Below are 20571 nucleotides of genomic sequence, written 5' to 3' on the forward strand. Positions count from 1 at the left end.
CCCTGGATCAGGAAGGTGATTCTCCTATGCTTTTTGGAAATAGGAGGTGGGTGGGGTGGCTTGACCCATCCACCTCCACGGAGGTGTTTGGGGGGCCTGACCCATCCACCTCCATGGCACGAACCTAGTATTGCAGTACTTCCAGGAACGGTGCAGTGGCTCTAGGCCTTTTGGCTAAGAGCATTGGCGCAGAGTGATCCTTGATGTGTGCAAGGTGACCTCTGGTGTTTGTGATTTGACAAAGAATTGGAAAGATTGGCAACGAATTAAAAAAAAAAAAAAAAATTTGCTTAGGGAGTCTCGTGTCTGGCATGTGAACTATGTGGTCAGTGCTCCAATACTGGGGATGTTAGCCTTGGGCGAGGACAATGATGTTGGTATGCCTGTCCTCCCAGGGGACTTGCAGGATCTTGCGGAGACATCGTTGGTGATATATCTCCAACAACTTGAGGTGTTTACTTACATGGTCCATGCTGCAGGTGAAGGGTCCATTTGTATCTGGTCTTGGGATGTAGGCAGTGTTGGGGAGGCCACATTGAGTGCTCCATGAAGCAGTTGTGATCCAACTTGAGCGGCTTGTCAGGCCACATCAGAGAGCACTAAAGGGTAGGGTAGCATAGTGGTGCGGTTACTGGACTAGTAATCCAGAGACCTGGACTAATGATCCCACCACGGCAGCTGGGGAATTTCAATTGTTAATTAAATAAATCTGCAATAAAAAGCTAGTCTCAGTAATGGTGACCATGAAACGATCGGATTGTCGTAAAAGCCCATTTGGTTCACTAATGTCCTTTAGGGAAGGAAATCTGCCGACCTTACAGCAATGTGGTTGACTCTTAACTGCTCCTCTGAAATGGTCCAGCGAGACGCTCAAGGGTAATTGGGGATGGGCAATAAACGCCGGCCTTGCCAACGACGCCCACATCCTGTGAACAAGTAAATTAAAAAAATGTAAAGTCAACCAAGTAGGGCCAGATTCCTTCCCTCAAGGACATTAATGAAGGAGTTGGTGTTTATTTTTACAAAAATCTGTCCGCTTTCACGGTTATTTTCTCATTTTCAACTCTGCTAACTTTAAAAAAAATTTGTTCCTGGGATGTGGGCGTCGCTGGCAAGGCCGGCATTTATTGCCCATCCCTAATTGCCCCTTGAGAAGGTGGTGGTGAGCCGCCTTCTTGAACCGCTGCAGTCCGTGTGGTGAAGGTGCTCCCACAGTGCTGTTAGGGAGGGAGTTCCAGGATTGTGACCCAGCGACGATGAAGGGACGGCCGATATGTTTCCGCGTCAGGATGGTGTGTGACTTGGAGGGGAACGTGGAGGCGGTGGTGTTCCCATGCACCTGCTGCCCTTGTCCTTCTAGGTGGGAGAGGTGGCGAGTTTGGGCGGTGCTGCCGAAGAAGCCTTGGCGGGTTGTAAGGTGACCACTTGGATCGGATTACCCGCTGTCAGTGGAAGGAAAATCAGGCGGGTGATCCGCTCCACCACCGGCTTAGTTCCTGGAGCAATGCAGTTGAAAATTACCGCCCCCCTCCCCCCCCCCCGCCCACAGTTTTTTCCGCAATGGGATTTGAACTCGCAACCTCTCTGAGCTGCCAGTCCAGGATCATAACCGTTGGGCTTCTATTGTTATATTCTGATAGTTGGTTCCACTGATTTCAGTCGCACTCAGTATCGGCCGTGTGGTATATCTGTCAGTAAAGTTGATTCCGCCAAAGTTGTTTTCCCACCCCATTATCTGGTCATTTATCTGATTGCTGTTTACATAAGAAATAGGAGCAGGAGTCGGCCTTTCGGCCCCTCAAGCCTGCTCTGCCATTTAATATGATCATGGTTGATCCGATCATGGACTCGGGTCCACTGCCCTGCCTGCTCCCCATAACCCCTTCTTCCCTTATCGGTTAAGAAACTGTCTATCTCTGTCTTAAATTTATTCAATGTCCCAGCTTCCACAGCTCTCTGTGGCAGCAAATTCCACAGATTTACAACCCTCTAAGAGAAGATATTCCTCCTCATTTCAGTTTTAAATGGGCGGCTCCTTATTCTAAGATCATGCCCTCTAGTTCTAGTCTCCCCCATCAGTGGAAACATCCTCTCTGCATCCACCTTGTCAAGTCCATAATCTTATACGTTTTGATAAGATCACCTCTCATTCTTCTGAATTCCAATGAGCTTGTGGGATTTTTCTATGCTCCACACCTCACAGGTACCCGATGGGCTGTGGGAGGGACGACCCGAGGTCGTGATCGGGCACTAGATAAATGTGCCTACTTTATTTCTGGCCCTTCCCTTTGTTACCCGACTCGATTGTAGCTCGCTGTGTCGCTCAGTCCAAGCGCAAGTGATCCCAATCTATTTTCCCAATTGCAGCCCAAGATTGTCTGGATGAAGAACAAAGTGGCGATCATTGATGATCCTAAATTCCTGATGCATCACAACCAAGGTGTCCTGACACTGCAGATCCGCAAGCCCAGCACCTTCGATGGTGGGAAGTACACTTGCAAGGCTATTAACAACCTGGGTGAGGATGAGGTGGAATGCAAGCTGGAAGTGAGAGGTACGGGCGTATTTGTTTCGGTTTCTGTTCTGTATCAGCTCTGCCAATGGCACGGAGAGTGGAGGGGGTGTGGGCAGAGTAGATAGGAACAGTTCCCGTTGGCGGAAGGGTCGAGGGCCAGAGGGCACAGATTTAAGGTGATTGGCAGAAGAACCACGGGGCAAAACCATTTTTGCGCAGCTAGTGGTCGTGATCTGGAATGTGCTGCCTGAGAGGGAGGTGGAGGTAGACTCAATCGTGACTGCCAAAAGGGAGCTGGATACGTACCTGAAAGAAAATAATTTTGCAGGGCTACGGGGAAAGGGCGGGGGAGTGGGACTGGGTGAGGTGCTCTTGCAGAGAGCCGGCACGGGCTCGGCGGGCTGAATGGCCTCCTCCTGTGCTGTAACCGTTCTATGAACAGGTGATTGCAATGCCCAGTGCACATATACTCTGAATGGAAGTATGCTCGGGGCTCTGGAAGAACAGAGGGATTTGGCGTGGGATACGGGCATTTAAAAAAATATATATTCACGGGATGTGGGCGTCGCTGCTGCCCATCCCTAATTGCCCCTTGAGAAGGTGGTGGTGAGCCGCCTTCTTGAACCGCTGCAGTCCGTGTGGTGAAGGTGCTCCCACAGTGCTGTTGGGGAGGGAATTCCAGGATTTTGACCTAGCGACGATGACGGAACGGCCGATATATTTCCAGTTCAGCATGGTGTGGGACTTGGAGGGAACGTGGAGGTGGTGGTGTTCCCATGCGCCTGCTGCCCTTGTCCCTCTAGGCGGTAGAGGTCGTGGGTTTGGGAGGTGCTGCCGAAGAAGCCTTGGCGAGTTGCTGCAGTGCATCTTGTAGATGGTGCACACTGCAGCCAGGGGGCTCCGGTGGTGGAGGGAGTGAATGTTGAAGGTGGTGGATGGGGTGCCAAACAAGCATTCATAAGAACATAAGAAATAGGAGGTGGAGTCGGCCATTTGGCCCCTCGAGCTTGCTCTGCCATTCAACAAGATCATGGCTGATCTTCTACCTCAACTCCACCTTCCCGCACTATCCCCATATCCCTCAGTTTCTAAAAATGTAGCGACTTCTGTTTTGAATATACTCAATGACTGAGCATCCACAGCTCTCTGGGGTAGAGAATTCCAAAGATTCACCACCCTCTGAGTGATGACAGTTCTCCTCATCTCAGCCCTGAATGGCCTTTTCTTGAAAGGAGAGCGGGTAAATCAGGGGCCGTTCCATGAGCCATGTAAGGAGCGGGCTGGCGAGGGAGTCACAGGATGGGACAACAGGCTGATAAACGCTAGCCTGGCGCACACATGAAGAATGGGCGAGGTAAGGTAGGGTGGCCTGGCAGAGTCAACACGGAGAAGAGTCAACATGGTCAAGACAGGACAGAGGAACATTACAGTTGTGATACATTCTTTAAGACATCACTAACACACACATTTTACAAGATGGCTCCAATACATCATGTGACTTTTATTGTACAGGCAACTCTCGATTATCCGGGTCCCTCGGGGATTGGGCTATGCCGGATAAACGATTTCTCCGTTAGAGCGAGTTGACATTATAAAGTTAAAACTTCAATGAATAAACTCTCTGCAATCAGCTCCAAACAGTAACAAGGCAGTTAAGTGTGGACATTACCAGCATGCATGCAGGTGGCCTCGAGGAGGAGATTGTCCAGCTCCGGGGTTACGGAGCGCGCTGCCTCCCCCGGCCGAAAGGACTCCGACGTCATCGGCCCGATGCCTTCCCAGGCTGACAGGACTCCGAACGCACCGGCCCGATGCCTTCCCGGGCCGAAAGGACTCCATCGTCAGTTGCGGCCGCGAGAGCCAGCGGCTGCAGCAGAGCACACACGGAATTTTAAATGCCATTACAACCGTTTCCCGTTGCATCCGTGTGCGGATAATCAAGAGTTGCCTGTATTTAGATTGGCAGTTGCAGTACCTCAGTGGTCCACTAGGTGGGGCAGTAGTCCGCTAGGGGGGGCTCTATTACATTTCTCCCTCCTTAATGAAGAAGTAATCATAATAAAATAATCATTATACATAACTCGCATGGTATACACAACAAAAGACATGAACTTATTTTGCTATATTTATGATTTTCTCTTTCTCTTTCTGTTACAGTTCCTCAGTAAAGCGCTCCCGGTGAAACGCAACAGCACAGTAAGAGAAACTTCTTTGTTCCGTTCTCTGACAATGACCTTCCTGTACACGTCGTCATCAGAATTTATGATCCGACTGAATTTTATTTATTTTTTATTAAAAAGGGGATGACAAGCCTTCACTGTAGTATTAAAAATATTGATCGGATGTCACCAGCAGGCCCGCCACACCTGGTCATTCAGAAAGCTGAGAGTCTTTTCAGCTTGAGTTGATCGATGCTGGCTACATACAACAGTTATTATAAAACCTCTCGTATCCCATTTGTGTCTTTTTCATGACAGCCCCTTGGTACGCTCGCCTCAGATCTGCTTGCTCTGATTTCAGAGCGCAAGATAAGCACTGCATTCCTTGTACCATAACATTCCAGTCAGTTTACTTAACAATGTGAACCTTCCATGGCTGGATCGGTGCTTGGAGAGCGGCAGGATAGGCCATCCTTGGAAAAGCCGGTCCTGTTTCTCGATATGCTTTTGACTCAGCCACCACTCCGAACTGTTCTAGACTGACTCCTGCCCCCGGCAGCACTGAGATAGTCAGTCCTCTTAAACACATGTTCCTGAGTGGGCCAGTACTGGGATAGTGAGTCCTGTTACATACCTTCCTGACAAAGACATAGGATATACAGCACAGAAACAGACCATTCGGCCCAACCAGTCCATGACGGAGTTTATGCTCCACTCGAGCCTCCTCCCGTCATTCCTCATCTAAATCTATCAGCATAACCCTCTATTCCCTTCTCCCCCATATGCTTGTCCAGCCTCCCCTTAAATGCATCGATACAATTCGCCTCAACCGCTCCCTGTGGCAGCGAGTTCCACATTCTCACCACTCTCCAGGTAAAGAGGTTTCTTCTGGATTCTTGGTGACTATCTTATATTGATGGCCTCTAGTTTTGTTCTTCCCCACAAGTGGAAACACTCTCTCTGTATCCATTCTATAAAACGTTTCATAATTTGAAAGACCTCTATTAGGCCACCCCTCAGCCTTTTTCAAGAGAAAAGGGACTCAGCCTGTACATCCTTTCCCGATATGTATACCCTCACCTTTCTGGTATCATCCTTTTTATAATATGACATACTGACAGTACTGGGACAGTGAGCTCCTGTTACACATGCTCCGGACGGTACAAGTACTGGAGTAGCTGGTTGCATTCTATCCAAGCCTGATACTTTTATGTATCCTGACATACAGAATGCAACAAAATTAGATGTGCTCCCGGTAACATTAGATTCTCTAACTTCAATTATAAAATATATTTACATTTTTTTTTGACATGTTGGTGCTTCTGGATCTGACCTTTCACCCTGTGACCCGCAGGCAGCTTCAGCTCAGTTTCCCAGAATGCATGGCAGCCGTTTTCTTCAGGCAGCAAAGGATGATGGGAGCGACGCCAACCTTTTCCGCCCCCAAGATGGATACAGCGACTTTTGACTGTATTAATATTTGAAGCATTACTCTGTTCTTCCGATGAATGTCACCCGTATATATTTTTAGTGAAAATAAAAAGGTTATACACAGTGTCTTTGTTGGACATTTCTTTTGTTCAGGAAAATATGTGCGCCGGCTTGGCATGCATCCCGGGGCTATGGAGGCTCACTTACATCTGCCAAGTTGTGGTTGTTGCAGGGATTGGCTGGAACCTTTAGCCCCGTCTGCTTCCAAGTGCACGTTTCTCAAGGCTCCATCCCGAGCCACATTAACTGCGAGAGTGTTGGGTGGGTGGGTGGATGGGGGGGGGGGGGGGGGCGGGGAGGGGGATGGGTGCGGAGACCTGAGAGAATATCTCCCATCAAATCTTATAAACGTTCGACCTCATTCCTTTAGATTGTAATGAGGCATCTTCTGCTAAAACCATGAATTATTTTTTTTTTACTGATTGTGGTCGATTGTACTGCAAAATGAAGCTGTTACTGAGTATATCATCACGCAAATGCCCTTCTCCCAATGACATAACTCCTTCTTGGGCTCACACAGGTCTTGTGATCGTGGAATAACATCACCAACATGGTAAGGATGGGACTGCTGTGCGTGTCTTCAGTTTCTTTTTTGGTTGAACCCATTTGTAATGTATTTGCTTCATGGGTTCTTTGCTGTTGTGTATGCAATAACTCAATATGCTTAGTACCGTGAACTCAATCAGGTGCGACCTGATTCTACTTTATTAGCTCTCAAAGAGAGGATTAAACATGGAGGCTTTCTTTATATACAAGGGCTGCACGTGTGTGTCTGTAGCCCAATGACCTCCGCCGGACGCTCCCCCTGGTGGCAGGTAAACCCAGGCATTCATCGATTACATCTGCTTAAGCATTCGTATCAACACGTTGCTATTAAGAACTAGTTGGCTTCTTAACAAAGGTTTAACAATCACACTACCAGTTCATCCACCGGGCTCACAACTGCATACCTCATCGTGGTTCCCGATGTTGGGGAAGTCCAGAACCAGGGGTCACAGTCTAAGAGTAAGGGGTAAGCCATTTAGGACCGAGATAAGGAGAAACTTCTTCACTCAGAGAATTGTGAACCTGTGGAATTCTCTACCACAGAAAGTTGTTGAGGCCAGTTCGTTGGATAATTCAAAAGGGAATTAGATGTGGCCCTTATGGCTAAAGGGATCAAGGGGTATGGAGAGAAAGCAGGAATGGGGTACTGAAGTTGCAAAAATGATCAGCCATGATCTTACTGAATGGTGGTGCAGGCTCAAAGGGCCAAATGGTCTACTCTTGCACCTATTTTCTATGTTTCTAAACCCAACTGGCTGGAGTTTTATTGAGTCTCGTGAACATCACCTGACTGGCTAAGCCACTCACAATGCAACAGCACCACAAACCTCTGAGCATGCTCACAGGTGGATATATTACACTACTGATACCTGGACAGGAACTTCCTGTTCAGATCCTGTCCCATCAGGAATGAAAATGGCTTTGAGGAGGTTTCCTTTGAAAATATCCTTTTGAGTTTGAAATCTGGCCGATTTTAACCCTACTCGCTCCGCAGAAACCTGGCGGGTGCGCAGTTAAAACCGCCTCCTGGGCTCTTACCTGTCCAAAAGCCACCACAATCACAACATCTGCAATTTTAACCCGCTCTCCTGAGCAGGCAGCAAGGACACCCGCCCAGAGCCAACAGGGTCCTTCTTTACATGTGCATGTTGCGGCCCAATGACATCATTGAGACGCGACTGTCATTTTAACTCAGGCCTGAGCAGGGAATCCACCTGGAGTTAAAAGTGTGGCATCACCCATGTCAAGAAGCACTCCATTTTAAGAGAGAAATACTTGCATTTATATAGCGCCTTTCACGAACACCCCAAAGCACTTTGCAGCCAATTAAGTACTTTTGAAGTGTAGTCACTGTTGTAATGTGAGAAACACGGCAGCTAATTTGCGCACAGCAAGCTCCCACAAACAGCAATGTGATAATGACCCGATAATCTGTTTTTTTTAATTATGTTGATTGAGGGATAAATATTAGCCAGGACATCAGGTTAACTCCCTTGCTCTTCTCAGAAATAGTGCCATGGGATCTCTTATGTCCACCTGAATGAGCAGACAGGGCCTCGGTTTAACGTCTCATCATTAGACCAGAGAAACAGTACAGAGGAATAAAAACCCTACTGAATTAGCTGGTCTCAATTTTGGGGCGAAAATGAGCTTCCGTGCCCCTTCACTAGGGAAGGAAAAACCGGCTACCCCTGCCTGGTTTCTGGTGTCGCCTGTCGGACGCTGAGTGATGACTGGATTGGGCTCAGCTGTGATGCTCTCCTTAGTCGAATAGCTTGTTGACAATCACTGCTACTTCGGCAGGGAGGCGATGGTGAGCCAGTGACGGTGCAGCCACACCGCAGTGAGAGTTGGCACCTTCCGCAGCGAGAGAAAATTGGGAGAATTTTGGAATAATGGAAGCCTCTTGGTGATGACAGGTCTTCATTGTGAGCAGAGAGGAAAGTGGTGAATAGCTAAACGGAAAGCAGGAACTCAGCTTACTTTGCAGGAAGTGGACTTGAGGGAGATGATAAATGAACAATAGGTTAGCATGCAGGTACAGCAAGTGATCAGGAAGGCCAATGGAATCTTGGTCTTTATTGCAAAGGGGATGGAGTATAAAAGCAGGGAAGTCTTGCTAGTTATACAGGGCCACATCTGGAATACTGCGTGCAGTTTTGGTTTCCATATTTACGAAAGGATATACTTCCATTGGAGACAGTTCAGAGAAGGTTCACTCGGTTGATTCTGGAGATGAGGGGACTTATGAGAAAAGGTTGAGTAGGTTGGGCCTCTACTCATTGGAATTCAGAAGAATGAGAGGTGATCTTATTGAAATGTATAAGATTATGAAGGGAGCTTGATAAGGTGGATGCAGAGAGGATGTTTCCGCTGATAGGGGAGACTAGAACTAGAGGGCATAATCTTAGAATAAGGGGCCGCCCATTTAAAACAGATGAGGAGAAATTTCTTCTCTCAGAGGGTTGTAAATCTGTGGAATTCGCTGCCTCAGAGAGCTGTGGAAGCTGGGACATTGAATAAATTTAAAACAGAGATAGACGGTTTCTTAACCGATAAGGGAAGATGGGGTTATGGGGAGCGGGAAGGGAAGTGGAGCTGAGTCCATGATCGGATCAGCCATGATCGTACTGAATTACGGAGCAGGCTCGAGGGGCCGTATGGCCTACTCCTGCTCCTATTTCTTATGTTCTTATGTTTGATGTTTACGTTTCGGTTCATGTCATCGAGTGCAGGCGAGTCGGTGGGTTAGAATGATGTACGGCAAAACAGATGACATGGTTGCGATGGCATCAAAGATGTCACGTGCAGGATGGCGAGTGGTGTGTCGGTAAGTTTGTGACTACAGTTCCCTGGACTTGCTGCTAAATCAAAGAAAGACTTGCATTTCTATAGCGCTTTTCACAACCCCAGGACGTCCCAAAGCGCTTTACAGCCATTCAAATACTATTGAAGTGTCGTCACTATAGTAGGAAACGCGGCAGCCAATTTGTGCACAGCAAGCTCCCACAAACAGCAATGTGATCATTGTGTATGGAGAAAGAGTCAGACTGAACACTGTGAGCTCAAAGTAAAGTGTGACTGTAGTTTTATTGCAAGTCACCAGAGTGCCTCTCCAACCTGTGAAGCCTCCTTAAATACCTGTGCTCCCAAGGGATTATGGGATCCCTTGGGACTCCAGGGGATAAGCCCTCTGGTGGCTGTACAGAGTAAATACAAGTTTGCAAATATAACATTCCCCCCCCCCCCCCCCCCCCCACACACCACCGCCCCCCCCTCCCCCAAGTCAATAGTGTAACTATTTACAATGTGAGTCGATCTGGGGCCCTTCTTGCCCTGGTTGATCGTATCGGTGTGAAAGCTGGTGTTGTTGAATCATTTGTTGGGCCCTGCTGGGCTGCTGTGCAGTTGGCCTTGCTGGGCTGCCTGGTGTGTTGGGCCCTGCTGGGCTGCTGTGGGTGATGGGTTTTGCTTCGTAGACAACCGTGGTGCCGGTTGCCAGTGGGTGTGTATGTTGGGGATCAAAAAAGGTAGAGTCCAAGGTGGGTTGCTCAGGGTAGTCCGTGAATCTGAGTTTGATTTGGTTCAAGTGTTTCCGGTGAATGAGTCCATTTGAAAGTTTGACCTGAAACACCCTGCTCCCCTCTTTGGCCACGACAGTGCCGGGAAACCACTTGGGACCTTGTCTATAATTTAATACAAATACAGGATCATTGATTTCAATCTCGCATGACACATTTGCGCTATCATGGTATGCACTTTGTTGAAGCCGCCTGCTCTCTACCTGTTCATGTAGATCAGGGTGAACCAACGAGAGCCTTGTCTTAATTGCTCTTTTCATGAGCAGTTCAGCAGGTGGGATCCCAGTGAGTGAGTGGGGTCTCGTGCGGTAGCTAAGCAGGACTCGGGATAGGCGAGTCTGCAGTGAGCCTTCAGTTACCCTCTTCAAGCCTTGCTTGATGGTTTGCACTGCCCTCTCTGCCTGACCATTGGACGTTGGTTTAAACGGGGCAGATGTGACATGTTTGATCCTGTTACGGGTCATGAATTCTTTGAACTCAGCACTGGTAAAACATGGCCCGTTGTCGCTCACCAGGACATCGGGTAGGCCGTGTGTGGCAAACATGGCCCGCAGGCTTTCAGTAGTGGCAGCGGACGTGCTAGCCGACATTATCTCACATTTAATCCAGTTGGAGTACGCGTCTACTACAAGGAACATTTTACCCAAGAACAGGCCTGCATAGTCGACATGTACCCTAGACCATGGTTTGGAGGGCCAAGACCATAAACTTAGCGGCGCCTCCCTGGGTACATTGCTCAACTGCGAGCATGTATTACATCTGTGAACGCAGGAAGTCCACATGTGGGATCTGGCTATCACTTTCATCATTACGATGCCTGGGTGGGTACTGTGGAGGTCATTGATGAAGGTGTCTCTGCCCTTCTTGGGGCCCACTACTCGATTGCCCCACAGAAGGCAGTCTGCTTGTATAGACATTTCATCTTTGCGCCGCTGGAATGGCTTTATCTCTTCCTGCATTTCCACTGGGACACTGGACCAGCTCCCGTGAAGCACACAGCTTTTGACTAGAGATAATAAGGGGTCCTGGCTTGTCCAGGGTTTGATCTGCTGGGCAGTGACGGGTGATTGCTCACTCTTAAATGCTTCCATGACCAGGGCTAGATCTGCGGGCTGCACCATTTCCACCCCTGTGTTGGGCAATGGCAGCCTGCTGAGAGCATCGGTGCAGTTTTCTGTGCCTGGCCTGTGAGGGATGGCGTAGTTGTATGCGGACAACGTGAGCGCCCATCTCTGGATGTGGGCCGATGTGTTGGTATTTATCCCTTTACTCTCGGAGAACAGGGATATAAGTGGTTTATGGTCAGTTTCCAATTCGAATTTTAGCCCAAACAGGTATTGATGCATTTTCTTTACCCCATAGACACACGCTAACGCTTCTTTCTCAATCATGCTGTAGGCTCTCTCAGCTTTAGACAGATTTCTGGATGCATAAGCATCCAGTTGCAGTTTTCCGAAATCATTAGCTTGTTGCAATACACACCCGATGCCATATGACGACGCATCACATGCTAGTACCAAACGCTTACATGGATCATACAACACAAGCAATTTGTTTGAGCATAACAATTTTCTCGCTTTTACAAAGGCATTTTCTTGGCTTTTGCCCGAACTCATTCATCCCCTTTTTGTGGTAAGACATGCAGTGGTTCTAACAGTGTGCTGAGACCCAGTAAGAAGTTACCAAAGTAGTTCAGGAGTCCCAGAAATAACCGCAGCTCCGTCACATTCTGTGGCCTCGGTGTGTTTTCGATTGCCTCAATCTTCGCATTGGTGGGCCTGATGCCGTCCGCCGCAATCCTCCTTCTCAGGAACTCCACTTCAGGCGCCAGGAAAACGCACTTAGTGTTTTAACCTTAGTCCCACGCGGTTGAGTCGACTAAGAACCTCCTCCAGGTTCTGCAGATGCTCGACTGTGTTCCGACCTGTGACCAAAATGTCGTCCTGGAAGACCACGGTGTGCGGGACTGACTTCAGTAAGCTTTCCATGTTTCTCTGGAATATCGCCGCCGCCGATCGGATGCCAAACTGGCATCTATTATAAACAAAAAGACCTTTGTGCGTGTTAATGCAGGTGAGGGCCTTCGATGATTCCTCTAGTTCCTGCGTCATGTAGGCTGAAGTCAGATCCAGCTTCGTGAATATCTTTCCTCCTGCCAGCGTTGCAAAGAGGTCGTCGGCCTTTGGTAGTGGGTATTGGTCCTGGGGAGAAACGATTGATAGTTACTTTGTGATGAGGACTGGGACAATAGGACTGGCCCACTTGTTGAACTCCATCAGGGAAATGATGCCCTCTCTTTGCAGTCGGTCTAGCTCGATCTCTACCCTTTCTCTCATCATGTATGGTACTGCTCTCGCCTTGTGATGGATGGGTTGCGCCCCCGGAATTAGGTGGATCTGCACTTTTGCTCCTTGGAACTTCCCGATGCCTGGTTCGAACAGCGAAGGAAATTTGTTTAAGACCTGGGCACACGAAGTGTCATCGGCGGGCGATAGCGCTCGGACGTCGTCCCAGTTCCAGTGTATCTTTCCCAGCCAGCTCCTGCCGAGCAGCGTGGGACCATCGGCCGGTACCACCCAGAGTGGTAGCTTGTGCACCGCTCCATCGAAGGAGACCTTTACGGTAGCACTGCCGATTACAGAAATCAGTTCTTTCGTGTATGTTCTTAATTTCGTGCGAACTGGAGTTAAGACTGGCCTTGAGGCCTTGTTGCACCATAACCTTTTGAAAGTCTTTTTGCTCATGATGGACTGGCTCGCTCTCCTGTCAAGCTCTATTGACATCGGGAGTCCATTTAGTTTAACATTCAGCATTATAGAGGGACAATTCGTGGTGAATGTGTGCACCCCATGTACCTCTGCCTCCTCGGTCTGAGGTTCTGGTTCGTCGTGATCCTCCGTGGATCTGTCCTCCTCTGCAACATGGTGGTTTGCAGGTTTAACAGGCTTTGCAGCTCGCCTGCACACTCTGAGGTGTCCCATTGTTCCACAGCCCTTGCAAACGTACTCTTTGACTCGGCATAAATGGAAATGATGATCACCCCCGCAGCGCCAACAAGGTGTTAATGGCCTTGCATTCATCACCCTTGATGGTGGACTCTGAGACATCTGCGGACGTGTAGCTGCAGGTTTGTGTGACCTGCCCTGTACGTTACGATTCGAAAACAACATCACTTTGTTCACAGTACTTGTAGCAGCACTTGTGTGCTGAGAGATTTGCTTTGTATTGTACCTGGTGGCAATGAACACCTGGGCTATCGCTATGGTTGGGGTCTCTACAGTCAAAAGTTTGCGAAGTATGGTTTCGTGGCCAATGCCAAGTACAAAAAAGTCTCTGAGCATGTGCTCCAAATGTCTTTCAAATTCGCAATGCATGGTATCTTAGCTCGACGACATAACTCGCCACTTCCTGGTCTTCAGACCTTTTGTAGGTGTAGAACCGGTACCTCGCCATCAGAACGCTTTCCTTCTCAGTTTTAAATGGGCAGCCCCTTATTGTAAGATCGTGCCCTCTAGTTCTAGTCTCCCCCATCAGTGGAAACATGCTCTCTGCATCCACCTTGTCAAGCCCCCTCATAACCTTATACGTTTCGATAAGATCACCTCTCATTCTTCTGAATTCCAATGAGTAGAGGCCCAACCTACTCAACCTTTCCTCATAAGTCAAACCCCCTCATCCCCAGAATCAACCGAATGATCCTTCTCTGAACTGCCTACAAAGCATGTATATTCTTTCGTAAATATGGAAACCAAAACTGTACGCAGTATTCCAGGTGTGGCCTCACCAATACCTTGTATAGCTGTAGCAAGACTTCCCTGCTTTTATACTCCATCCCCTTTGCAATAAAGGTCAAGGTTCCATTGGCCTTCCTGATCACTTGCTGTACCTGCATACTATCCTATGGAGTAGGAATTGAACCCACAACTGACTCAGAAGCGAGAGTGCTGCCCACTGAGCCACAGCTAATACCCCAGTCATTCAGATTGAACTATCGGTTGCAGCACTGGGAACTGAAATTTAGGACCGAGATGAGGAGAAATTTCTTCACTCGGGGATGCGAATCTTTGGAACTCTCTACCCCAGAAGTGGTAGATGCTCAGTCGTTGAGTATATTCAAGACTGAGATCAATAGACTTTTGAATACTAAGGGGATCGAAGGATATGGGGATAGTGCAGTTGAGGTAGAAGATCAGCCACAATCTTATTCAATGTCAGAGCAGATTCAAGGGGCCGTAAGGCCAATCCTGCTCCTATTTCTCATGTTCTGACAGAGCAGACAGGGCCTCGGTTTAACCTCTCATCCGAAAGACGGAACCTTCGACAGTGCAGCGAAGGGAGGGTCGATGCCATGGAAGGAGTTGAACACGAGGATGAGAATTTTAAATTTGAGGTGTTGCCGGACCTGGAGCCAACGTATGTCAGCTAGCACAGGGATGCTCTATCCAAAGCAAGCGCTCTCTTCCGAACTCCTACACGGCAGACGAGCCCGAGATGGGCAGAGGAAACATTTCACGGACACCCTCAAAGCCTCCCTGATAAAGTGCAACAGCCCACCGACACCTGGGAGTCCCCGGCCCAAGACAGCCCTAAATGGAGGAAGAGCATCCGGGAGGGCGCTGAGCACCTTGAGTCTCGTCGCCGAGAGCATGCAGAAAACAAGCGCAGGCAATGGAAGAAGTGTGCGGCAAACCAGACTCCCCACCCACCCTTTCCCTCAACGACTATCTGTCCCACTTGTGACAGCGACTGTGGTTCTCATATTGGACTGTACATCATCATCATAGGCAGTCCTTCAGAATCGAGGAAGACTTGCTTCCACTCAAAAAATTAATCCTTCGGTGGCTGAACAGTCCAATACGAGAGCCACAGTCCCTTTCACAGGTGGGACAGATAGTCGTTGAGGAAAAGGGTGAGTGGGACAGGTTTGCTGCACGCTCCTTCCATTGCCTGTGCTTGGTTTCTGCATGCTCTTGGTGATGAGACTCGAGGTATTCAGCACCCTCCCGGATGCGGCTGGTGAACAGAAATCAGAGAGTCAGGATAAATGGGTCCTTTTCCGGTTGGAAATTGGTGGTTAGTGGTGTGCCACAGGGATCGGTGTTGGGACCACAACTGTTTACAATATACATAGATGACCTGGAAGAGGGAACAGAGTGTAGTGTAACAAAATTTGCAGATGACACAAAGATTTGTGGGAAAGCGGATTGTGTAGAGGACACAGAGAGGCTGCAAAGAGATTTAGACAGGTTAAGCGAATGGGCTAAGGTTTGGCAGATTGAATACAATGTCGGAAAGTGTGAGGTCATCCACCTTGGGGAAAAAAACCCAGTAAAAGGGAATATTATTTGAATGGGGAGAAATTACAACATGCTGAGGTGCAGAGACCTGGGGGTCCTTGTCCCAAAAAGTTAGTTTGCAGGTGCAGCAGGTAATCAGGAAGGCGAATGTTGGCCTTCATTGCGAGAGGGATGGAGTACAAAAGCAGGGAGGTCCTGCTGCAACTGTATAGGGTATTGGTAAGGCCGCACCTGGAGTACTGCATGCAGTTTTGGTCACCTTACTTAAGGAAGGATATACTGGCTTTGGAGGGGGTACAGAGACGATTCATTAGGCTGATTCCGGAGATGAGGGGGTTACCTTATGATGATAGATTGAGTAGACTGGGTCTTTACTCATTGGAGTTCAGAAGGATGAGGGGTGATCTTATAGAAACATTTAAAATAATGAAAGGGATAGACAAGATAGAGGCAGAGAGGTTGTTTCCACTGGTAGGGGAGACTAGAACTAGGGGGCACAGCCTCAAAATATGGGGGAGCCAATTTAAAACCGAGTTGAGAAGGAATTTCTTCTCCCAGAGGGTTGTGAATCTGTGGAATTCTCTGCCAAGGAAGCAGTTGAGGCTAGCTCATTGAATGTATTCAAGTCACAGATAGATAGATTTTTAACCAATAAGGGAATGGGGAGCGGGCGGGTAAGTGGAGCTGAGTCCACAGCCAGATCAGCCATGATCTTGTTGAATGGTGGAGCAGGCTCGAGGGGCTAGATGGCCTACTCCTGTTCCTAATTCTTATGTTCTTATGCACTTCCTCCACTTAGGGCGGTCTTTGGTGTCAGTGGGGATGTTGCACTTAATCAGCAAGGCTGTGAGGGTGTCCTTGTCACGTTTCCTCTACCCACCTTTGGCTCATTTGCCATGAAGGAGTTCTGAGTCGAACGCTTGCTTTTGGAGTCTTGTGTCTGGCATGTGATCAATGTGGCCCGCCCAGCGGAGCTGGTCGAGTGTGGTCAGTGCTTCAATGCTGGGGATGTTGGCCTGGTCAAGGACGCTTACGTTGGTGCGTCTGTCCTCCCAGGGGATTTGCAAGATCTTGCGGAGACATCGCTGGTGCTATTTCTCCAGCAACTTGAGATGTTTACTGTACATGGTCCATGTCTCTGAGCTGTACAGGAGGGCGGGTATTACTACAGCCCTGTAGACCAAGAGCTTGGTGGTAGGTTTGCGGGCCTGTTCTTCAAACACTCTTTTCTTCAGGCGGCCGAAGGCTGCACTGGTGCACTGGAGGCGATGTTGAATCTCGTCATCAATGTCTTCTCTTGTTGATAAGAGGCTCCTGAGGTATTGGTGAGGCCACACCTGGTATACTGCATGCAGTTTTGGTTTCCAAAGGATATACTAGCTTTGGAGGCAGTTCAGAGAAGGTTCACTCGGTTGATTCCGGGGATGAGGGGTTTGACTTATGAGGAAAGGTTGAGGAGGTTGGGCCTCTACTCATTTGAATTCAGAAGAATGAGAGGTGATCTTATCGAAACGTAAAAGATTATGAGGGGGCTTGACAAGGTGGATGCAGAGAGGATGTTTCCACTGATGGGGGAGACTAGAACTATAGGGCATGATCTTAGAATAAGGGGCCGCTCATTTAAAACCGAGATGAGGAGAAATTTCTTCTCTGAGGTTTGTAAATCTGTGGAATTCGCTGCCTCAGAGAGCTGTGGAAGCTGGGACATTGAATAAATTTAAGACAGAAATAGACAGTTTCTTAAAAGATAAGGGGATAAGGGGTTATGGGGAGTGGACAGGGAAGTGGAGCTGAGTCCATGATCGGATCAGCCATGATCTTATTGAATGGCGGAGCAGGCTCGAGGGGCCGTATGGCCTACTCCTGCTCCTATTTCTTATGTATGGGAAATGGTCCACATAAATGGGAATACAGCCACCTGAGAACTCACTTTTGGAGTGGAAGTAAGTCTTCCTCGATTTTGAGGGACTGCCTATGATGATGGATGATAAACAAATACACCCTTTAAGCAGGGAATGCAACTTGAATGTTGAGGGTATTCATTCCTTGTAGCAGAAGGAGGTATTGCCCAACATCTCCTTCAGGATCCCTGATCCTGGGTTGCATCTCTTCTCCAATCTTGTACCACTGCTCTTATCTGTCGCTTCGCCTGATTGGTAGAGAAAATGTTTCCACTTGTGGGAGAGTCATGTATGTATGCTTAGGGTTACTAGCCACCAGGTGGTGCCACTGTCGGAGGTCACTGGGCTGTACGCACGGGTGTGCGGCTCAGGTATAAAAGGCAAGTAATGTGATCACTTTGTGCCCTAATAAAGCAGAGCCAGGTTTGTACCTGTGTTAGTTTACAGTATTCAGCCTATGGAGTTATTACATACATAACAGGGAGAATCCAACACGAGGGCCCATAAATATAAAGATAGTCAGTCATAAATCGAACATGCAACTCAGGAGAAACTTCTTTACTGAGAGAGTGGTGAGAATGTGGAACTTGCTACCACATGGAGTGATTGAGGCGAATAGCAGAGTTACATTTAAGGGGAAGTGAGATAGGTACATGAGGGAGAAAGGAATAAAAACAGAAAATGCTGGCAATACTCAGCGGGTCGGGCAGCATCTGTGGAGAGAGAAACAGAGTTAACGTTTCAGGTCTGTGACCCTTCGTTAGACCTGGAACAAGTTAGAGATACAAAAGGTTTTTAAGCAAGTGTCAGGAAATGCGGGGGGGGGGGGGGCGCGGTGAGCAGGGAGGGAGAACAAAGGGAAGGTCTGTGATAGGGTGGGAGGCAGGAGAGATTAGAGAGACAAGAGGGATGACGGGGCACAGAAAAAGGAGATGGTTAAGAAACAAAAGATGAGTCTAGATAGGGTATAAATGGAGATGGCAGAAACATCAACAGCTGCCATGGGAACGAGAGGAAAAAAAATCAGGAAAAAAAAAGAGGAAAAATAAATAAAATAGGGGCAGAAGTTATGGTCTGAAAGTGATGAATAGAAGGATATGCTGATGAAGAGGGGTGGGTGGAGGCTAACAACTGGCATGGATTGTTGGGAGGAATGGGCAGTTTCTGTGCTATGCATTCTATGCAATTCTAAGTAAAGCCCTTCCACCTCTTCCGAGGCAACTGTCTCCTCCAAACTGCTGACCTTTGTCCCATCGCGATTCTGAAGCTGTCTGACTCGCTCCTGGCTTCTACGCTATCACAAACCTTCCCTGGTATTCCCCCCCACCACCTTCCCTGCCTCTGTACCTGCTTGAAAACGGGTTCGTCACTAACCTTCTGCAGTTACCACAGAAGGTCATTGACCTGAATCGTTAACTCCGTCTCTCTCTCTCCTCAGATGCTGCCCGACCTGTTGAGTGCTCCAGCAATTCCTCCTTTAATCTTGTGACTAATATGCGGAGTCTGCAGGTGTACACTGATGCACACTGTGCCCTTTTAGGCAATGCCTTTGTTTACAATTACTGTGTTCTTTCTGTTTCTTCAGTCTCAGCAAGGTCTTTGCCTCGAACCGCCCAAGGAGAGGCCATGAGTGTCTGTAATCCCTTCGACAGAACAAATCCATGTTAATCAGTGTCAGCCATTGGTGGCACTCTCGCGTCTGAGTCAGAAGGTCGTGGGTTCAAGTCCCACTCCAGACACTTGAGCACATAAATCCAGGCTGACACTCCCAGTGCAGTGCTGAGGGAGCGCCGCACTGTCGGAGGTGCTGTCTTTCGGATGAGACGTCAAACTGAAGCTCCGCCTGCGCTCTCAGGTGGACGTAAAAGACCCCACGGCCACTATTTCGAAGAAGAGCGGTGTCCTGGGCCAATATTTATTCCTCAATCCCTTGGGATAGGGAGTCAAGGGTTATGGAGAGCGGGCAGGGAAGTGGGAGTTGAGGCCACGATCAGATCGGCCATGATCTTATTGAATGGTGGAGCAGGCTCGAGGAGCCAAATGGTGGCCTCCTCCTGATCCTTATGTTCTTATGTTCAATCAACATCACTAAAAACAGAGTATGTGGGTCATTATCACACTGCTGTTTGTGGGAGCTTGCTGCGCGCAAATTGGCTGCCGCGTTTCCCACATTACTGCAGTGACTGTGCTTCAACAAGTTCTTCATTGGCTTCGAAGCGCTTTGAGACGTCCGATGGTCGTGAAATGCGCTGTATAAATGGAAGTCTTTTAATTTCTCCACTGGTCTGGATTTTAATTGCTGATTTCTTTAAGGGTTAATGGCAATCTGTAAAATATATCTGATAGTGTGCTGATTGGCTGTTTCTCAAAGATCATAAAATGAGTCTGAAGTTTGGAAATCGTGTGTGTTGCTATTCCTGTCTGCTGCTAATTGTACCTTATTTGAATATTAAGTGTTTGAAATAAAAGATTTTACATGGATGAAGCTTTTGGCAGAGGCTTGCGTTCCATTTCATTCTTGCATTACATGAATGAAATAAGAGAAAGAACTTGCATTTATAGTGTACCTGTCATGACTTCAGGATGTCCCAAAGCGATTCACAGTAATGGATCACTCCTTGACAAAAGCGAATCACTGCGGACGCTGGAAATCGGAAATAAAAACAGAAAAGCCTGGAATTACTCAGCGGGTCAGGCATCATCTGTGGAGAGAGAAACAGAGTTAATGTTTCAGGTTGGTAGCCTTTCGGGCGAACTGGAAGAGGTTAGAATTGTAACAGTTTTTAAGCAAGTATAGAGGCTTACACTTTGGAGTGTAGTCACTGCTGTAATGCAGGGAAAATACCACCAACGATGTCTCCGCAAGATCCTGCAAATCCCCTGGGAGGACAGACGCACCAACGTCCGTGTTCTCGATCAGGCCAACATCCCCTGACTCCCCAGGGAGTCCCTGGCCCAAAGACCGCCCTAAGTGGAGGAAGAGCATCCGGGAGGGCGCTGAGCACCTCGAGTCTCGTCGCCGAGAGCATGCAGAAACCAAGCGCAGGCAGTGGAAGGAGCGTGTGGCAAACCAGACTCCCC

General features: G+C 48.3%; 1 protein-coding gene across 2 annotated transcripts in view; it reads left to right on the forward strand.

Annotated features, from left to right (window-relative positions):
• mybpc2a (myosin binding protein Ca) overlaps positions 1-6229 on the forward strand; it is a 108833-nt gene extending 102604 nt beyond the window's left edge. For both annotated transcript variants that reach the window (XM_070861775.1, XM_070861776.1), the window contains exons 30-32: positions 2368-2554; positions 4673-4711; positions 6029-6229. In XM_070861775.1, coding sequence (XP_070717876.1) covers positions 2368-2554; positions 4673-4683 — 198 coding nt within the window. In that variant the 3' untranslated portion in view covers positions 4684-4711; positions 6029-6229. The remainder of the gene's footprint in view (positions 1-2367; positions 2555-4672; positions 4712-6028) is intronic.
• The last annotated feature ends 14342 nt before the right edge of the window (positions 6230-20571 follow it).

Source organism: Pristiophorus japonicus, chromosome 19 (genome assembly GCF_044704955.1).
Source record: "Pristiophorus japonicus isolate sPriJap1 chromosome 19, sPriJap1.hap1, whole genome shotgun sequence".
NCBI lineage: Eukaryota > Metazoa > Chordata > Chondrichthyes > Pristiophoridae > Pristiophorus > Pristiophorus japonicus.